The 21214-nt window shown below is 42.3% G+C and overlaps 1 protein-coding gene across 3 annotated transcripts in view; it reads right to left on the bottom strand.

Moving 5' to 3' along the window:
• Positions 1-802: 802 nt before the first annotated feature.
• Positions 803-21214, bottom strand: part of cds1 (CDP-diacylglycerol synthase (phosphatidate cytidylyltransferase) 1) — a 159587-nt gene continuing 139175 nt past the window's right edge. For all 3 annotated transcript variants that reach the window (XM_085963471.1, XM_085963461.1, XM_085963479.1), the window contains one exon: positions 803-4945. In XM_085963471.1, the coding sequence (XP_085819597.1) occupies positions 4813-4945 (133 nt within the window). In that variant the 3' untranslated portion in view covers positions 803-4812. The remainder of the gene's footprint in view (positions 4946-21214) is intronic.

Here is a 21214-nt window from a genome sequence, read left to right as displayed (position 1 = left end):
ACTTTGGTTAGACCACACTGAGTACAGTACTGGGCACAGTTCTAGTCTCCCAATTACAAAAAGGATATAGAGGCACTGGAGAAAGTGCAAAAAAGATCTACAAGGATGATACCAGAACTGGGAGGTTATAACCATCAGGAAGGTCTGAACAGGTTGGGGCTCTTTTCTCTAGAAGAGGCTGAGGGAAGACGTAATAGAGGTCTTTAAAATTATGAAGGGGTTTGATAGGGTAGTCGTAGAAAGACGTTTCCACTTGTGGGGAAGTTCAAAACTAGGGGTTATAAATACAAGATAGAACCTAATAAATCCAATAAGGAATTCTAGGAGAAACTTCTTTACCCAGAAAAGTGGTTATAATGTAGAACTTGCTATGACAAGGCAAATAGCATGGATACATTTAAGGGGGAAACTAGATTAAGTACATGGAGGGAGAAAGGAACAGAGGTTATGCTGATGGGGTTAGATGAAGTAGGATGGGAATGGCCTGTTCCTGTGCTTTAATTTCTATATAATTCTATGTACTTTTTAACAGCTCTTTAATGATAGTTTTCACAACTGAGCCTGATCCTGTTCAAATGCACTTTCCAACTGGATAGCCAGTGTCCCAACAGTACATATGTGCAAATTCCTTCAAAAAGTCTAGAAACAGGATATTGTTACAGCAGAATAGAAGAAGTCTTATGTAGGGCACAAAAGTTATAATAGAATTTGAACATGGTGCACCCAAACATATAAATGTTAAAAGTGCAGGCAATCCTCACCCAAAAAAAACAAGCAAAATGTATCCAAAGAATAATTTCCATAAAGTTTTAAACAGAATTTTTTTTTTTTTTTTAAACTGCATTTAGAAACATGCATACAGAAAAACTTAAAATCAAATGCAGGTTCACCAATCTGGACAACACAAATAGGCAATTGTAATAGAACTGACTGAGAATAGCTGAGCTACAGATATGGGTTTTAATGGGTGCAAGAATCTATTTTTAAATTTTGCACTAGGGATACGTTATATTTTTCTTTGGTAAATTTAAATTGCGTTATTTTAGTCACTATGCAAAATTTATATTTTACACAGTGAAATATTTGCCATTTTGGTGCCATGTTTAAAACTTTAAAGGGCTAATTGGCTACAAAATACTTGGTCATTCTTTTTATTGGTGTTTGTACACAGTGGTGGTATTCATAACACAATCCAACACTTCCCCTTGTCTGTAATCCTCAGCAAACATGCTGCTACAGGCCTCAATTCACAAGTCCCTGCACTGAGTTGCTGGAACTGGAACTTTTTCTAAGCAATTAGGTGGAATTGCTGTTAGGTCTGAAAAGATGGTCCTTGAACAAGTCACTTCAGATTCAGCCTCTTGTGCATATGTGTATATCAGGGGGCTAATTTTCCAACTTTGCTGGGGAACCTCACCCACTGGCAGCATATATTGAAAAATTATGCATTGTGCACACCCAAATTTCTAGTATGTGCTCCCACCAGGTAAGGCTCCCTGTCATTACCTCCGAGGTACTTACTAATATTTTGTCAAGAGTCACCGGAAATTACTGTACAAAAATTAACATGGTTCTGCAAAACTTAACTGCAAAAAATTATATTACACAGCTATCTCATCTATTGCATTGGAGACATTTATATAGCACCTTTTCATCATCAAGATTTCCCAAATCTCTTCACAGCCAATGCACACAGCAAAGTATCACTGAGATAAATGACCAGATAATCTGTTTTAGCAGGGTTAGCTGAGCAATAAATGTTGGTCAAGACACCAGGAAAAGTCCCCTGCTCTTCTTTTGCATCCACCGGAGGGTGCACACTTGGGTTAATATCTCATCCAAAAGAAGATTGTGAACATCCCTATAAACCAACGTAGTGGCACAAAACAGAATACCTGGAAAAGGCGGTTTCAAGAACTGTGCATGTCTAAAATCTCCCTAAAAGGTGGATGACATTCCCAAATGAGCAATCACACATGCACAAAGAGCTTCTTTCTACACATTAACTAGCTTTTTGGCTAAATTTTCTTGTCCTGTTCTCCCAAGGTGCTACAGGCACCAAGCCTCCTCTGGTACCCCAATTCAAATGGCTATTCTTCACCTGTGAGCCAGTGAAACCAAAGCCAACTATAGGATTCTTATTGCTTTCATGATACCTTTAACAAATGAGCCAACAAGTTAACTTGGCCTTCTATTGGTGCCTTTACACAAACTCTCATCAGTTTCCATTTTTGTTTACAATCGAAAATACCGATGAATGTTCTCTAACCAAAATGTTAATATATATTTTCTCTTTTCAGTGGCGTGTATGTCCAGCAGTTCCTGTTTTTACTTCCGAATTCCATTTGTTGCTTTTTTTCCACCTCAAAAAGTCACAATCATTGTTAACTGGCTTCAATAAAGTAATATATAAGCTGCCTTGATAAGGGTATATAAAATAAACCATAAAGTTGTAGTTTCTCTTTCGGTGCTTAAAGGGATCAAAAATTAAATATAGACCGATTGATTTGTTAGCATTCTCACAAGGTCCAATTAAAAAAAAACTTAATCCCCAGAAGAAAAAAAAATGTTTACATTGCCATTAAGTTCCAGAAGTGGACAAACTCCCCAGAAGCTGTTGCAGGGTTCACATCTTTGGGGGAGAAAAACCAGGTTTTAAAAATTGTGCTAGATTTCCCTTGAATATTGAAGATTAAGAGGTGATCTAAATGAGATGTTTAAGATGATCAAAGGAGTCGATAGGATAGATAGAGCAAAACTATTTCCTCTGGTGGGGGAGGCCAGAACAAGGGGATATAACCTTAAAATTAGAGCCAGGCCATTCAGGGGTGATGTCAGGAAGCACTTCTTCACACAAAGGGTAGTGGAGATCTGGAACTCTCTCCCGCAAAAAGCTGTTGAGGCTAGATTTTTGTTACATATGGGTATTAAGGGTTAAGGAACCAAGGCGAGTAGGTGGAGTTAAGAGACTGATCAGCCATGATCTAACTGGATGGTGGAACAGGCTCAAGGGGCTGAATGGCCTACATTCCTAAAAGTGTAACGGAAGCCTGTTAATCCACTCTGGTGGAAATGCTCACCTCATTTGTTAGATCATTACCATTAAGCAAAGTCTCTCAGCCCTGATTTAAAGTATCTCAGCTTTTTAAGACAACTTGCAAAATTTCTTAAATTATTTTAGACAATTACATACACTATTTATACAAGAATAACTGATCTCTACTTTATTTTTAAATCGAGATATAAAAACATGCAATTTGCAATAGTGCTTTCGAGTTTCATGTAGTGGGGTTCAAGCTAAATGCCTACTGAATGGCAGCAATTTATATTTCTGTTTGCAGCAGTACATCACCTTTTACTGTGCACTTAATATTTAAAACCTGCATAATGTGAACAGACTTCAGAGAAAAACCAAACAATTAAGAAATTCTGCAATGATATAACACTATCAATAAAACTAAGGAAGGGAACTTTCAAAAACAATTGAACCAGAGTTTCCTTCATAATTCAAACAGGATTAATAATTAACAGAGAATTGAACAGCGATGCATTATACAGTAAACACATTTTGCATACTTTTATAATGCAGCCTAGGTAGATGAATGAAGGTATACTGCCTTGTTAAAGTACTATAAACCAAATAAAAACAGTCAATGGTGGCCCAAATATACATTTCACAGACTACTCTACAATATATTTTAGTAGAGTCAGCAAAAAAATGCTTTTAGAAAGGCACACTACTTCAGTAATTCACTATAGGGTGACTCCGTGGTTCCATGCTACCAGCGGGAAGTCGCGGGTCAGAGAATCAGGGCTATAATGTTGTAGGCATATCTGCAACTCATGCACCCTGTGAGCACGGTTTCGCCCCTGGAAGCACTGGCTCGCAGAAACATTCCTTATTTTATACATTCCAGTTTCACATTGTGAATATTCACCTGCATCGATTACTTGGCAAATTTATACATGCTATATAAAATTAAAAATCTTCTCATCTTTACAGCACAATCCAAATTTAAATTGTTCTTCAATTTCGTAAATACATTCAAGTTTATAAATGATTACAAATTGTTACATACTTGCAACTACATTTATATATACTTACAGTTTATATACACTTAGTGCCATGTTGCAAAAACATTCAAGCTTTTTTTATATATAAAAGTTGTACTGTAAGTCTCATTCCAAAACACAAACTGCAGTTGAATTTCCCTCACATTTTGCAGTAGATCTGACTAGAGATTGACCAATACTCTATTTTGCAGCCATTAAAATGAATTCTAAAGCTACCCGATATTAATACCATTGCTACAAGTATAAATTCTGGTGCAGTTACATTACTAGACCATGGAAGAAGTGTCTACAACTTCCCAATAGAGTTCATGCTCAAAAGGAGTGAAAATATCTGTATCATGTACTCTTGATACTATAGTACGGATACTGAAATTAGGATTAGTCCCTGCATAATACATTCAAGTTCAGCCCCAACTGTCAAAATTGTAAAGATTATAAATTGCTAACATGTTACTTTAACAATGAAGAATTTAGTTTGGATCCAAGATATTTAATTTAATAGCAGGATATTTCATTTAAATTATATTACTGTGTATATTTAAATCTAAAGACTGCCAATCATATGACTCCGTACCTGCATTGTCACTGGCAGCTTAAAGCATTACAGAGTATAAGTAGTCTGAGCCACAGAAATGCTGGGCATCGTGACCAGCATGAACAACCTTAAACTGTGTGCTTCAGAAATTCCAAACGACTCCCGACTTGGACTCAGCAAAAAGGTGAAAAGGTGCCGGAGTGCTACTGTCCACTTATTGCTGGCTGAAGCGTCCCTTTCTCTATTAAATGAGCTTTCAGGATGTTGTAGATATGTAGCTGCTGTTCTGGTTGAAGTACTAACAGTTGCTGTAAGACTTTGCTGGGATTTGGTCCTCTGCAAAAGACCAGAATGAAACAAAAGACCATTAGACACAGACATTACTATATATATATATATATATATATATATATAAAACTGCATTATAATTTTGTTTTCAAAATACTACTTGGGATTACTCAGGACAGGGAAGGGGAGGAAGGAGGATGAGGGATTGTGGTGTCTATTCCCTTTCTGCCCCCCTCCGCTTCCGAGTTGTGCTACAGGAGGCAGCGTTGCTGAAATAAAGTCAGGCCTTTGTACAGCTTGACTTTTTCTTTCAGCAGCAGGGATTCCAGAAATAAACTTGGGCAGCAAGAATTCCTGATTTTAAAAAATTATTTCCCTTACTTTTCTTTCTGCATCAGAAAGTGAGATATTTTGCTAGATGTAAAATGACAGTCTCCTAATTGTATTAAGCTGCAAACTACCAAATAAAGTTAAGCATGCCTCTGACTGGGAAATAACAGTAGGAAATCCAAGGTAAAGAAGGCAAGCACTGGAAATGGAGTAGAACACAAGATGCAGCATACGGGAAAGAAAGTTGCAGGCATTACCAAGATAAAATAGGCAATTTAAAGCCTGTTTAATTATTTCCTCAAGAATAATGTGTGATGCGTATACATTTTTTATGCCTACTTTATTTTGGAGGGGGTGTGGAGTTGTTTAGGCATATTTAAAGCAATCAGCTTTAAATATGCCTAAGTTAATAGGTTTTTAATGTTTTCTGAGCATGATATTCTATTGAAGAATTTTTAGTCCATGGACACATGCAATCGTGATGGACAGTTTAAAAAATTTTTTTATCCTCGGGATGTGGGCGAAATGATAAAGACCACATTTATTGCCCATCCCCTTTTATACTGAGGAGGCAGAGATGAGGAAGGAAAGAGCAGACTTGCATTTATATACAGGAAATGCGTTTAAACGGCACCTAAATATCCGGAATTCTCTATTAACCGTCAAAATTCTCACTCCGAAAACAACACCTCAATAACCGGCAATGTTGCAGAGTCCGAGTTTCCTGCGGTGGCCGAGTTAGTCAGTGGGGGTAGTTCTCCAAACTGCCACGACTCGGCTTCTTGGCGCTGTCGGAAGTCGGAACACCTCAATACCCCTGCAACAGGAGTCGGACTCCCCGCGCTGCTGGTAGTCTCTTCTGATCCGCCATTTTACAGGGGTACTGTGCATCTCCCACGCTGCTGGTAGTCACTGCTTTGCATTACCCTCAACTGGCAGTACTGTACTTAATCAAGCATCTTCCATCATCCATTTAACACAACATTCTGGGGAGCACGGTGGCATAGTGGTTAGCACTGTTGCCTCACAGCGCCAGGGACCCGGGTTCGAATCCGGCCTCGGGTGACTGTGCAAACTCCACACAGACATTCTCCCCGTGTTTGCGTGGGTTTCCTCCGGGTGTTCCGGTTTCCTCCCACAGTCCAAAGATGTGCGGGTTAGGTTGATTGGCTATGATAAATTGACCCTTAGTGTTAGGGGATTAAATATGTGGGGTTACGGGGATAGGGTGGGATATGTGTTGGTGTAGGGGTTACGGGATCGGGTGGGATATGTGTCGGTGCAGGCTCGATGGGCCGAAATGGCCTCTATCTGCACTGTGGGGTTTCTGTGATTCTGTAGGTGAGTACCCAATTACTGTATACTGCACATTTCTTGATGTTTTAAATTTTTCTTTGTTAAAAATAGCCTCGGTAGATAACCCTCTCCGTCATCTGGAATTTTTGATCAACCGGCAACACGCCGGTCCTGGATACCAAAGTTTCCTGCAGCACCTTAAAAACCTCAGGATATCCCAAAGTGCTTCACAGCCAATGAATTATTTTAGAAATGTAGTCACTGTTGTAATGTAAGAAAACATGGCAGCCAAATTGTGCACAGCAAGGTCCCATAAACAGTAATGAGATAATTGACCAGATATCTGTTTTAGTAATGTTGGTTGAAGGATAAATCTTGGCCAGAACTGCCCTGCGTTTAGTGCAATGGGATCGTTTATATAGAGGTTTGGCCTAGTCCTGCTCCTTGTTCTTATGAGGAGATAGCCATTCATCGCAGACTACCCAGCCTCTGTCCTACTCTTGTAGCATGGCGTTGATATGACTATTCCAGTTAAGTTTTTTTTTTAAAATTCATTCGCAGGATGTGGGCATCACTGGCAAGGCCAGCATTTATTGCACAACCCTAGTTGCCCTTGAGGTGGTGGTGGAGAGCCTCCTTTTTAAACCGCTGCAGTTCGTGAGGTGAAGGTGCTCCTACAGTGATGTTAGGTAGGGAGTTCCAGGATTTTGACCTAGCGATGATGAAGGAACGGCAATATATTTCCAAGTCAGGATGGTGTGTGACTTGAAGGGGAACTTGGTGGTGGTGTTCCCATGTGTCTGCTGTCCTTGTCCCTCTAGGTGGTAGAGGTCGCAGATTTAGGAGGTGCTGTCGAAGAAGCCTTGGCGAGTTGCTGCAGTGCATCTTGTAGATGGTACACACTGCAGCCACGGTACACCGGTGGTGGAGGGAGTGAGTGTTTAAGGTGGTGGATGGGGTGCCGATCAAGTGGGCTGCTTTGTCTTGGCTGGTGTCGAGCCACTTGAGTGTGGTTGGAGCTGCACTCATCCAGGCAAATGATCAGTAGTGAACCTCAAGATGTTGCTGGTGCAAGATTTGGCAACGGTGGTGCTCAAGGTCAATGGAAAATGGCTAGGCTTGTTCAAGATGGTCATTACCAGCACTTGCATTGAATTACATAGAATGTACAGCACAGAAACAGGCCATATGACCCTACTGGTCCATGCAGGTATTTATGCTCCACATGAGCCTCCTCCCATCCCTCTTATCTAATCCCATCAGCATAACCTTCTATTTATATTTATGGCCCCAAGTTTTGGTCTCCCTCCTGAGTAGAAACATCTTCTCCATGTCTACCCTATTAAACCCCTACATAATCTTAAAAGACCTCTTTAAGGTCACCCCTCAATCTTCTCTTTTCTAGAGAAAAGCACCCCAGCCTGTTTAGTCTTTCCTGATAGGTATAACCTCTCAGTTCTAGCATCATCACTGCAAATCTTTTTTGAACCTTCTCTAGCACCTCTGTATCCTTTTGATAATAGAGACCAGAACTGTGCACAGTACTGCAAATGTGGTCTAACCAAGGTTCTATACAAGTTTAACATTGCTTCTTTATTCAACATATCCTATATTATCTCTTAACTCAACTCACACTCTGTCTAAGCACAGCCATTAACACTTTCCTTTTCATGGCTGTAATCGTGTCATTAAGAAGGCACTTATCTCTCTTGAAAAATTTATAGCTAGGAATATTTAGTTGCTAATCTTGTCCCAGCTAAAGCCAAGTTACCTTTAAGGCTACAGCATCATGTCACTCCATTCTAATATTAGTGCCTCTAAAAAGACTTGCATTTATAGTGTGCTATTGGATGTCCCAAAGCACTTTACAGCCAATGAAGTACTTTTGAAGTGCAGTTACTATTGTAGTGTAGGAAACACAGCAGCCAATTTGCACACAACAAAATTCTATAAATAGCAATGAGATAAATGACCAGATAATCTGTTTTAGGAATGTTGGGTGAGGGATAAATATTGGCCAGGACACCAAGGAAAACTCCACTGCTATTCTTCGAAATAGTGCCATGGGATCTTTATTGCCCACCCAAGGGATGACGGGACCTCAGTTTAACGTCTCATCTGAAAGACAGCACCTCCAACAGTACAGCACTCCCTCAGTACTGTACTGAATTGCAAGTCTGGATTATGTACTCAAAACTGGCACTTGGGTGGCATGAATGTTACCTGCCACTTGTCAGCCCATACTTGGACGTTATTCAGGTCCTACTGTAAACTGATTGCGCTGCTTCATTATTGGAACAGTTGTAAATGGAACTGAGCACAGTGGAATCGTCAGCAAACAGCTCCACTTATAATGGAAGCAAGATGAAGCATCTGAAGATGGCTGGACCCTGACATTTCCCCAAGGAGCTCCTGCAGTAACGTCCAGGGCACTCGATGATTTGTCTCTGACAACCACAATCATCTTTCTTTGCGTCAGATATGCCTCTTGTCACTGGAAGGTTTTCCCTTTGACCTTTATTGATCTTAGTTTTGCAAGGGCCCCTTTCATGTCCAATACTTTAAAAATGTGACAGACAGCTTTGGTTTTGTGACATAGTTCCCCACACCCAATGAATATGCACTAGACACCAAAGATACAAGACTTCTAAATCATAGAATGGTTACAACACAGGAGGCCGCCATTTGGCCTGTCGAGCCTGAGCTGTCTCTCTGTAAGAGCACTTCAACTAGTACCACTCTCCTGCCCTCCTCCTGTAGCCCTGCAAATTTTTTTCCTTCAGGTACTTATCCAATTCCCTTTTGAAAGCCACGATTGAATCTGCCTCCACCATACTTTCAAGCAGTGCATTCCAGATCCACTCGCTGCGTAAAAATGTTTGGTTCCTCTGCCAATCACCATAAATCTGTCTCCTCTGGTTCTCGACTCCTCTGCTAATGGGAACAGTTTCTCTCTATCTACTCTGTCTAGACCCCTCATGATTTTGAACACCTCTATCAAATCCCTCTCAACCTTCTCTGCTCTAAAGGAGAACAACCCCAGCTTCTCCAGTCTATCCAAGTAACTGAAGTCCCTCATCCCTGGAGCGATTCTTGTAAATCTTTTCTGCACCCTCTCGAAGGCCTTCACATCCTTCCTAAAGTGCGGTGCTCAGAATTGGACACAATACTCCAGTTGAGGCTGAACCAGTGTTTTATAAAGGTTCATCATAACTTCCTTGCTTTTGTACTCTATGCCTCTATTTATGAAGCCCAGGATCCCGTATGCTTTTTTAACCGCTTTCCTCAACCTGCCCTGCCACCTTCAATGATTTGTGCACATATACCCCAGGTTCATGCACTTCCTTTAGAATTGTACTCTATAGTTTATATTGCCTTTCCCCGTTCTTCCTACCTGTGGTGTATGTGCCTTTAAGAGCCACAGGTGTGCGTAATGCCGGTAATTGCCACTTGGGCTATATAAGCCTGTGTATTGTGTATATCCTTTAGAAACCCCCCCCAGACTTGCTTAGTAAATACCTATGAACCAACTCCTGTCTTCAGTGTCTTTATCTACACACGGACACTACAGTGGCGACGAAGTGGAAACGGACTTACCTGCAATTCGGCAGCACCTCAAGGACATCGATTCCTCCAGCGTCCAGAAGACTCAAGGAAGTAAGAGAAACTGTGGTTTCACCAGCTGGCCAAGCTGGTGACAGGTACTGCGCTAATCCTTCCTGGGCGTCAGGCTGGAGCTCCAGCGGCGGGCTCTACAGCTGAGACAGGCAGCGAAATCAGAGGCAAGCAATAACGGACTGGGAGGGTGCACTCGAGAGACGGCCGGCGCGGCAAGCAGTTCAGCGTTTAGACCTCCGTCGGGAACGAGTCTCCAACAGTGAATAAACGGAAACCACAGTAAAACAGCGTTATCGGTAGCAGCAGCGGGAAAGCGCGGGAAGCGCCATATCGTTGCTACAGAGATTTCTTTTCTGAAATGCCTAAATCTGGTAATATTGAGGCTTTTGATGGCAAAATAGAAGATTGGACCACATACGTGGAAAGAGTAGAGGTTTATTGCACTGCAAATGGAATAGTAGATGAAAAAAAAGCTTCAGTACTTCTGAACTTAATGGGCGCGAAGACATACGGGCTGTTACGAAATTTAATCACTCCAGCCAAACCAAAGGACAAGACTTTTAAAGAAATTGTTGATACCCTGCAGGAGCATTTAAACCCAACACCGCTGCTGATAGTGGAACGATTCAAGTTCTTCAAGAGAAATCAACACAAGAATGAAAGTAATGCTGATTACCTAACCGAATTAAGAAAGCTATCAAAGTACTGCCAATTCGGAGCAGGACTATCGGATTATCTTCGAGACAAATTTGTTTGCGGTCTCTTAAGTGAAGGAACACAAAAAAGACTGCTTTCTGAAAAAGATTTAACATTGGACAAAGCTTTCAGTATGGCTGTATCATACAAAGCAGCAGCAAAAGGAGCTGCAGAGATACAACAAGAGACACAGGACTTCGGCACCCATAAAATGACACAGGAGTTCGGAAGATGTTATCGCTGCGGCAGATCCACCCATAACCAGAGGGACTGCTGGTTCAAGGGCAAAGCATGCAGGCAATGTGGTAAGATTGGACACATTGCACGGGTATGCCAATCTGGACAAAATAAATCCACTGACAGAAAACAAAAAAATCAATAAAGTACAGGAAGGTACAAATGATGACGGACAATAGCTCCGAAGACCAGAATAGCGATAGCGACTCCGGAAACAAGAGACTAAGCTGTCTCAAATTACATAATGTACTTGCCAAAGAGGATTACCAAACCATTTGGGTTACCCTCACAATAGCAGGGTCCCCAGTTAAAATGGAGCTAGATACAGGATCAGCTCTAACCGTAATAAATCGACGAGATTACGAGAGGCTATTTTCGCATATACCTCTAAAAGACACATCCATTATCTTAAAAACATATACGGGGCAGAAAGTCTACCCCAAAGGAAAAATAAGGGTGCCTGTGGTATACAACGGCAAAGAAATACAAAAGTTGTATTTATACATTCTACAAGATGGTGGTCCACCGTTGTTGGGACGTGAATGGATGAGGAAGATACGTTTAGACTGGCACTCCATTCAGGCACTGACGGTGACCAGTAAGGAAAAAAACAATGATGACATCATACCTGAACGATTAAAAGACATCTTGGCCAACGCCAAAGAAGTGTTTCAAGAGAAACTAGGAACCTTGAAAGGCATCACCGCCTCAATAAAAGTGGAAGATACAGCAATTCCAAAATTTTTTAAGGCAAGACCAGTGCCATACGCAATACGTCCGGCAGTCGAGGCAGAGCTGGAGAATTTGGAAAAGGCAGGCGTATTATCCAAAATAGATTGGAGCGAATGGGCAACACCCACCGTTCCAGTCATGAAAAAAACATTGAAAAATAACTCTGAGGAACAGAAAAAAATTCGCATCTGTGGGGACTTTAAGGTGACTGTAAACCCGGTCCTTCACACGGTACAGTATCCTCTTCCGAGGATAGAAGATATTTTCGCCTCACTATCCGGAGGGAAACGTTTCACAAAAATTGACTTGCACAGGCATATCTACAGATGGAGGTTGAGGAGACCTCTAAAAAGTATCTCACAATAAACACACACAAAGGCCTGTACCAGTACAATCGACTGGTTTTTGGAATAGCATCAGCTCCAGCTATCTGGCAAAGAGCTATGGAGCAAGTCCTGCAAGGGATTCCGGGGACTCAATGCTACCTAGACGACATCCTTATAACAGGAGAAAACGACAACGAGCACCTTGCCAATTTGGAGCAGGTGCTCACTAGGCTGAAAGAACGGGGCCTACGAGCAAATCGCCCCAAGTGCGAATTTTTCCAAAATCAGATATCATATTGTGGCCACATAATTAATAAGGAAGGGTTGCATAAGTCACCTGAAAAAATTGAAGCAGTTATAAAAGCCCCAGCACCTGAAAATGTTTCACAATTAAGGTCATTCCTGGGATTAATAAATTACTATCATAAATTTTTACCGAACTTATCAACTATTCTACACCCTCTTAATGATCTTCTACAGACAGGAGTGATTTGGAAATGGAACGAAGACTGTAAACGTGCCTTCCATAAATGTAAAGACTTAATCACATCCGAGAAAGTTTTGGCTCATTATAACCCATCACTACCAATCAGACTGGCGTGCGATGCATCCCCTTACGGCATAGGAGCGGTATTGTCCCATAGATTCCCTGATGGCTCGGAACGGCCGATAGCTTTTGCGTCACGCTCATTGAACTCAGCTGAGCGTAACTATGCCCAGATAGACAGGGAAGCACTCAGCCTGGTATGGGGAGTGAAGAAATTCAACCATTACCTACACGGACAAAAATTTACCTTGCTGACTGACCATCAACCCCTCATCTCCATATTCAACCCTAAAAAAGGTGTCCCCATTATGACGGCACAAAGACTACAGAGGTGGTCCCTTTTTCTAGGGGCACACCAATACAACATTGAATACAAAGGGTCAAAACAGCATAGGAATGCTGACGGTTTATCGCGCCTGCCGTTGCCAATGATAGAAGAGGCACCTACAGTAGACCCAGTAGAGGTATTCCACTCTACCATAGTGGAATGTCTACCGGTGACAAATTCTGCCATTGAAAGGGAAACAAGAAATGACCCTACTCTCTCACGGGTCTACGATTTAACAATGAAGGGATGGCCAGCACATGGCGAACCACTGTTGCCAGCATTCTCGCAAAGAAGAGAACAGCTGTCAGTGTGCCGAGGAACCTTGATGTGTGGATCCAGAGTGGTGATTCCACCCAAACTCCAGGATAAAGTGCTAAAGGAGCTTCACGAGGGGCATCTGGGTGGAGTGAAAATGAAGAACCTAGCTAGGGCGTTTGTATGGTGGCCAGGTATCGATGGAGACATCGAAGACATGACCAAGAGCTGCCTAGGATGCCAGAAGGTCCAAAATGCTCCGCCACAGGCCCCTCTACATCCATGGGAGTGGCCCTCATCTCCCTGGCAAAGGGTGCACATCGACTTTGCTGGTCCATTTATGGACTCAATGTTCTTAATCACAGTTGATGCACACTCCAAGTGGCCAGAGGTAATAAAGATGTCCTCCACCACCACGGAAAAAACCATCACAGTATTAAGGACCATATTTGCCAGGAATGGGCTGCCGGAACAGATATGTTCTGATAATGGACCGCAATTTGTGTCCGAAGAATTCAGAAAGTTCTTAAAGAACAATGGGGTAAAGCACTACACGTCCGCCCCATACCATCCCGCCACCAATGGATTGGCTGAAAGGTTTGTCCAGACCTTCAAGAAGGCCATCAAGGCCATGGGTAATGAAGACATAAAACTTCAGCACAAGGTGGATAACTTCTTATTTGCATATAGGAATGCAACGCATATGGTTACTAACCAAACTCCCGCCATGATGTTCTACAATAGAAACCTAAGATGCCGGCTGGATTTGGTCAAGCCCAACATACGAAGGGACGTGGAGAACCGGCAGTTTCAGGGCATGAATGAAAGGCCAACTAGGGCCTTCCAGATAGGCCAACCGGTTTTGGCCCGGGACTACCGTACCGAGAAATGGCAGCCTGGAACTATCTGCACACGATTAGGACCACTGATGTATACCGTGGACATCGGAGACAGCATAATAAGGCGCCATGCTGACCAAATCATCAAGTCATCCGAAAAGGGACAACCTACACCACCACGCTATACATCTAACGATGAAGTAGAGATACCCATATCTACCTCCGATCCGGTGATACTGGAGCCCGATGAACCCGACACTGGCCTTCAAGCCGAATCAGCCTTGCCAGAAGAACCTACTACACCACCAGAAACTACTACACCCCCGAGGCGTTATCCGGACCGAGTCAGGAAGCCTCCTGAGAGACTAACTTATAATTAATTAATACAGCAATGTATATTATTTTGCATATAACATGTAATTAATAATTACTTAAAATATGATGTACTAGTTAGCTAGAAGGGGAGGAATTGTGGTGTATGTGCCTTTAAGAGCCACAGGTGTGCGTAATGCCGGTAATTGCCACTTGGGCTATATAAGCCTGTGTATTGTGTATATCCTTTAGAAACCCCCCCCAGACTTGCTTAGTAAATACCTATGAACCAACTCCTGTCTTCAGTGTCTTTATCTACACACGGACACTACACTACCAAAATGTGTCACTTCGCACTTTTCTGCGTTAAATTTCATCTGCCATGTGTCCGCCCAATCCACCAGCCTGTCTATGTCCTCTTGAAGTCTATCACTATCCTCTCCTCACTATACTTCCAAGTTTTGTGTCATCTGCAAATTTTGAAATTGTGCCCTGTACACCCAAAACCAAGTCATTAATATATATCAAGAAAAGCAGTGGTCCTAGTACCGACCCCTGGGGTGTGTGCCTTCCTCCAGTCCAAAAAACAACCGTTCACCACTACTCTCCGTTTCCTGTCACTTAGCCAATTTCGTATCCATGCTGCCACTGTCCCTTTTATTCCATAGGCTTCAACTTTGCTGGCAAGCCTATTATCAAATGACTTTTGGAAGTCCATGTCCACAACATCAACCTTCTCGATTATCTCATCAAAAATCTCAATCAAGTTAGTTAAACACGATTTGCCATTAAGAAATCCGTGCTGGCTTTCCTTAATTAATTCACACTTGTCCAAGTGATTGTTAATTATGTCCTGGATTATCATTCCTAAAAGGTTCCACTACCAAGGTTAAACTGACTGGCCTGTAATTGCTGGGTTTATCCTTACACCCTTTTTTGAACATTTACAATTCTCCAGTCCTCTGGCACCACCCCCGTATCCAAGGAGGATTGGAAGATTATGGCCAATACCGCCGCAATTTCCACTTTTACTTCCCTTAGCATCCTAGGATGCATCCCATCTGGTTCTGGTGACTTATCTACTTTAAGTACAGCCAGCCTTTCTAGTACTTCCTCTATCAATTTTTATCTCATCCATTATCTCAACTACCTCCTCTTTCACTATCACTTTGGCAGCATCGTCTTCCTTGGTAAAGACAGATGCAAAGTACTCATTTAGTTCTTCAGCCATGCCTTCTGCCTCCATGCGTAGGTCTCCTTTTTGGTCCCTAGTCGGCCCCACCCCTCTTCTTACTACAGTTTACTATTTATATGCCTATAGAAGACTTTTGGATTTCCTTTTATGTTAGCTGCCAATCTATTCTCACACTCTCTCTTTGCCCCTATTTCCTTTTTCACTTCCCCTTTGAACTTTCTATATTCAGCCTGGTTCTCACTTGTACTTTCAACCTGACATATGTCATATGCCCCCTTTTTCTGCTTCATCTTACTCTCTATCGCTTTCGTCATCCAGGGAGCTCTGACTTTGGTTGCCCTACCTTTCCCTCTTGTGGGAATGTACCTCGACTGTACCCGAAACATCTCTTTACTGGCAACCGATTGTTCGATTACAGTTTTGCCTGCCAATCTTTGATTCCAATTTACCCGGGCCAGATCCATTCTCAACCCACTGAAATTGGCCTTCCTCCAATTAAGTAGTTTTACTCCAGATTGCTCACTGTCCTTTTCCATAGCTAATCTAAACCTTATGATACTGTGATCACTGTTCCCTAAATGTGTCCCTACAGACACTTGCTCCACTTGACCAACCTCATTCCCCAGAACCAGATCCAGCAATGCTTCCTTCCTCATTGGGCCGGAAACATACTGATCAAGAAAGTCCTCCTGAACACACTTCAGAAATTCTTCCCCTTCTCTACCCTTCACAATATTACTATCCCAGTCTATATTAGGATAGTTGAAGTCCCCAATTATCACTACTCTATAGTTCTTGCACCTCTCTGTAATTTCCCTGCAAATTTGCTCCTCTCTATCCTTCCCACTACTTGGTGGCCTATAGAATACACCTAGTAGTGTAATGGCACCTCTATTGTTTCTCAACTCTAACCAAATAGATTCTGTCCTTGAACCCGCCGAGACATCCTCTCTCTCCAGCACTGTAACATTCTCCTTTATCAATACTGCCACCCTACCTCCTTTCTTTCATTCCCTATCTTTCCTGAACACCTTATATCCAGGAATATTTAGTACCCAATCCTGCCCTTTTTTGAGCCAGGTCTCCGTTATCGCCACAACATCATATTCCTATGTGGCTATTTGCACCTTGTAAGAAATAGCTGTTAGATTCAAAGATGGGTTTTAATTCTTAGAACAGAGACTGACAACATGCAACCGGGAACAGATAGCATAAATGCCAGCAAGGTCGAATATCAAGCATCAAAAGACAAATAGAAGTGATAAGGGAATCGTAAAATGCAAGGAAACAGGGAGGATAGCACCTGCTAGATAACAAGGAGCCACGAAGCCATAAATGTCCTTAAAGAAACATAACAAAACATTCCTCTAGAAAGAGAAGAGGGAGGCCTTGTCAGTCATGCAGAAAGGGACGGCAAGGGTTGCCTTCCCGCTTCACAATTGGACAATAGGATGGGGGATCAAATGATTGACACCAGGTGATTACCAGCCCACCGAAATAACTATAAATATAGACGACCGAGAGAGGAAATCAGGCAGTCAAGGGCAAAGGCTTCCCCAAGGTGGCTACGGCCTAACACCTTGGTCAAGTTTAGCCTCTGAGGTGGCTGATGGCCTAACACCTCCAGCAGCTTGAGAGATGACCCAATGGAAGTGACCGCTGCAGCAGACTGCAGGAATCCACCCAATCCGAGACCACCGTACTGCCTCATCTGTCCGGTTGTGGCATTCCGATTCGGGAGTCGTAGATCACTCCTACTGTCACGGGTTGTATGTCTATTATACTCGGCTTAAACCATATGTAATATCTGATTATGCTTTAAAACTGTAGCTCTTTAATAAAAGCCTTACAACTTCTAAAGTCCTGTTGGGTAATCTGTGTGTGAGCCTGTGGTCTTAAATTTAATAATGTCCAATATCTTTAAATTTCATACTAAAGTTGTTGCTTGGTGAACTTAAACAGCTGTCAGTGGGAAGGGTTAACTCCTTTGCAGGTTTTTAAAGAAGGTGGAGCAAAACATTATCAGGCGCACGTAAATTAAAAAAAACTTTCCCGATTGAAAAAGACAGTTGTGTTTTCACACTTTAACTAAACACGAACAGAACAGATAAAACAAAACAAAATAGCACATTCTTGCAGAAAACAGTAAATTGCGCCATATTTCTTATTGTCCTTTCTTCAGATGTCTTTCCAAAATACTGTAAAAACATTGAATATAACTGGAAAAAAATTAGTTTTTCACATTTAAACAAATCAAATCAAACTGCTTTAGAAGATTTCACCATAGCAACTGCGACTCCAAGGTTAAATCTTAGACTGAAACTTAATCTTTTGTTAAACAAACTTTTTGTTGCTCTTCCTAGTTTTTACACACCAGCTTAACTTAAATTGTAGTAGTTTTTTTCAATTCTGGGGGCACAATCTTATTCGCACACTCTTAAAACTTCCAAAATCCAAGACAAGACAAAAGATTTTAACGCTTTTAACAGAGAAGTGGGTGGAGCTAAAACACACATAACAGAATCTTTCTTTTAAAGACGGACTTTCAGACAAAAGAAATACTGTAACTTCTTAAACATTCATAGTCAGGAAAACTTTCACACTTTAACACACACTTTCACACAAACTGAAATTCCAGCATTTTTTTTTAAAGGTTCCTTTCACTCAGCAATCTTGTGTTTTATTTGTCTCGGCACAGACGTTAGTAACTTCCCTGTCGGTAAAACTTTAAGTTTCTCTTTTTTTTCCCTCTTTTTATATTGGTGTCTCAGCAGCTTTTCCTGGCTTTCCAAATCCCTGTTTTTTCCCTTTTTTGCAGGCTAACTAATCTGAGTTTTCAGATTAGTTAGCCTGCAAATTAGATCTTTTTCCTTCTTTATCTCTCCCTCTCTCCTGCACTTTATGCTTTACTTCCTTCAGGCTATCAACTGTTCCCGGTGATAAGCCAACGCCATTGTATTTCTGGTTTTACCTTTCAACAAGCTCTTTACCGCTCCCTTCTTTCAGAGCGTTTTGTGCGTTTACACACATGCACTGTAAACCTATCTTAGACTTTCCTACTCTGAGCCCACCTAATACCATACTATTTCTTACTCTAGTTCTATCTGTCTCTCCCAATCCTTTGTGCACCTTGTTTCTCCTTTCTAATGCTACATCCTGGTGCCCCTCCCCCTGCCAAATTAGTTTAAACCCTCCCCAACAGCACTAGCAAAGCTCCCCGTGAGGATATTAGTCCTGGCTCTGTTGAGGTGCAACCCGTCCAGCCTGGACAGGTCCCACCTCCCCCAGAACCGGTCACAATGTCCCAGGAATCTAAAACCCTCCCTCCTGCACCATCTCTCCAGCCACGCATTCATCTGCTCCATCCTCCTATTTCAATACTCATTAGCTGTGGCACTGGGAGTAATCCGGAGATTACTACCTTTGAGGTCCTGCTTTTTAATTTCTTTCCTAGCTCCCTGAAATCTGCCTGCAGGACCTCATTCCTCTTTGTACCTATGTCGTTGATACCGATATGGACCTCTATCTCTGGCTGTTCTCCCTCCCCCCCCTTCAGAATGTCCTACAGCTGCTCAGTGACATCCTTGATCCTGGCACCAGGGAGGCAACATACCATCCTGGAATCATGTTTGCAGCTGCAGAAACGCCTGTCTGTTTCCCATACTATCGAATCCCCTATCACTATTGCTTTCCCGATCTTCCTCCTCTTCCCCACACACCTGAGCCACCCGTGGTGCTGTGGACTTGGCTCTGGCTGTCCTCCCCAGAGGAACCATCATCCTCACCAATATTCAGTACTGAATACTGGACACATAGGTAGATTATTGTTTAGTTGTAACCACTGCAAATGATAATATTCTCAACCGGCCTGTCCTGGAATCTAGTCTCAGCTTTTCGGCAGGGTCCTCCCCCTCCTAAACTGTACTACTCTTGTATACTCCTACATTGTTTGCAGGATATTCAGATGGTGAAGATAGATAGATCGCATATATTGTAGGGTATACTTCATTCTAATGATAAGCATTTCCACACACTACTGCCATCCCTCTATTCATCGGTCTCTTCTGGCGTGTATGCTTTTGCGTTAGGGGAGTAGTCGTACGTCAGATTTAACTTGAAGTCAAAACAAACTGGCTGGACTATAACTGTATAATTAAACAGAAGAGTGGTGAAGTGGTATTTATATATTAGTGCCATTCATAAATCTTTAAAACACGTGATTACCTTGAACATATCATGGGATTGGGAGTAATACACTGGCATGGGTGGAAGATTGGCTATCCAGCAGAAAACAGAGTGGGATAAATGGTTCATTCTCAGGTTGGCAATCAGTAACTAGTGGTGTTCCGCAGGAGTCAGTGCTGGGACCCCAACTCTTTACAATCTATATTAACGACTTGAAGGAGGGGACCAAGTGCAACGTATCCAAGTTTGCCGACGATACAAAGATGGGAGGGAAAGCAGTGAGTGAGGAGGACATAAAAAACCTGCAAAAGGACATAGACAGGCTAGGTGAGTGGGCAGAAGTTTGGCAGATGGAATATAATGTTGGAAAGTGTGAGGTTATGCACTTTGGCAGAAAAAAATCAAAGAGCAAGTTATTATCTAAATGGAGAGAAACTGCAAAGTGTTACAGTACAAAGGGATCTGGGGGTCCTCGTGCATGAAACACAGAAGGTTAGTATGCAGGTATAGCAGGTGATCAGGAAGGCCAATGGAATCTTGGCTTTTATTGCAAAGGGGATGGAGTATAAAAGCAGGGAAGTCTTGCTTCAGTTGTACAGGGTACTAGTGAGGCCACACCTGGAATATTGCGTACAGTTTTGGTTTACATATTTAAGAAAAGATATACTTGCTCTCGAGGCAGTTCAGAGAAGGTTCACTTGGTTGATTCCGGAGATGAGGGGGTTGACTTATGAGGAAAGGTTGAGTAGGTTGGGCCTCTACTCATTGGAATTCAGAAGAATGAGAGGCGATCTTATCGAAACATATAAGATTGTGAGGGGGCTTGATCGGGTGGATGTTTCCACTGATGGGTGAGACTAGAACTAGGGGGCATGATCTTAGAATAAGGGGCTGCCGTTTCAAAACTGAGATGAGAGGAAACTTCTTCACTCAGAGGGTAGTAAATCTATGGAATTTGCTACCTCAGAGAGCTGTGGAAGCTGCAACATTAAATAAATTTAAAACGGAGATAGACAGTTTCCTAGCTGATAAGGGAATTCGGGGTTACGGGGAGCGGGCAGGGAAGTGGACGTTGTAGTATATGTACCTTTAAGAGAGAACTACTTTTACAGCTCCTGTATACTGTAGTACCGGCAGTGACCACACCTGTATATAAGCCTTGAGCAGGCATCTGTACAGTTAGTCTTTAGACTACCCTCCTCCAGTAAACACCTGTTGATTGTTAATCTGCAGCCTCTGTCTAGTTATTGAAGAACACCATACTTTAAGATTTACGGATTCAACAGTGGCGACGAGGTCGATTCGAATCCACCTGCAACTCTGCATTTCCTTCCAAGGATTCGCTCCGGGAGGACGGTGGAAGAAGGTCGAGGCCAGAAGCACGGGCGTCGACCACGAGCAACAGCCCAGTCATCCGGCAG

The sequence above is a fragment of the Somniosus microcephalus genome, chromosome 2 (genome assembly GCF_052327205.1).
Source record: "Somniosus microcephalus isolate GS21.2 chromosome 2, FLI_Smic_1.0, whole genome shotgun sequence".
NCBI lineage: Eukaryota > Metazoa > Chordata > Chondrichthyes > Squaliformes > Somniosidae > Somniosus > Somniosus microcephalus.
This window is presented reverse-complemented; position numbering and strand designations above follow the sequence as displayed.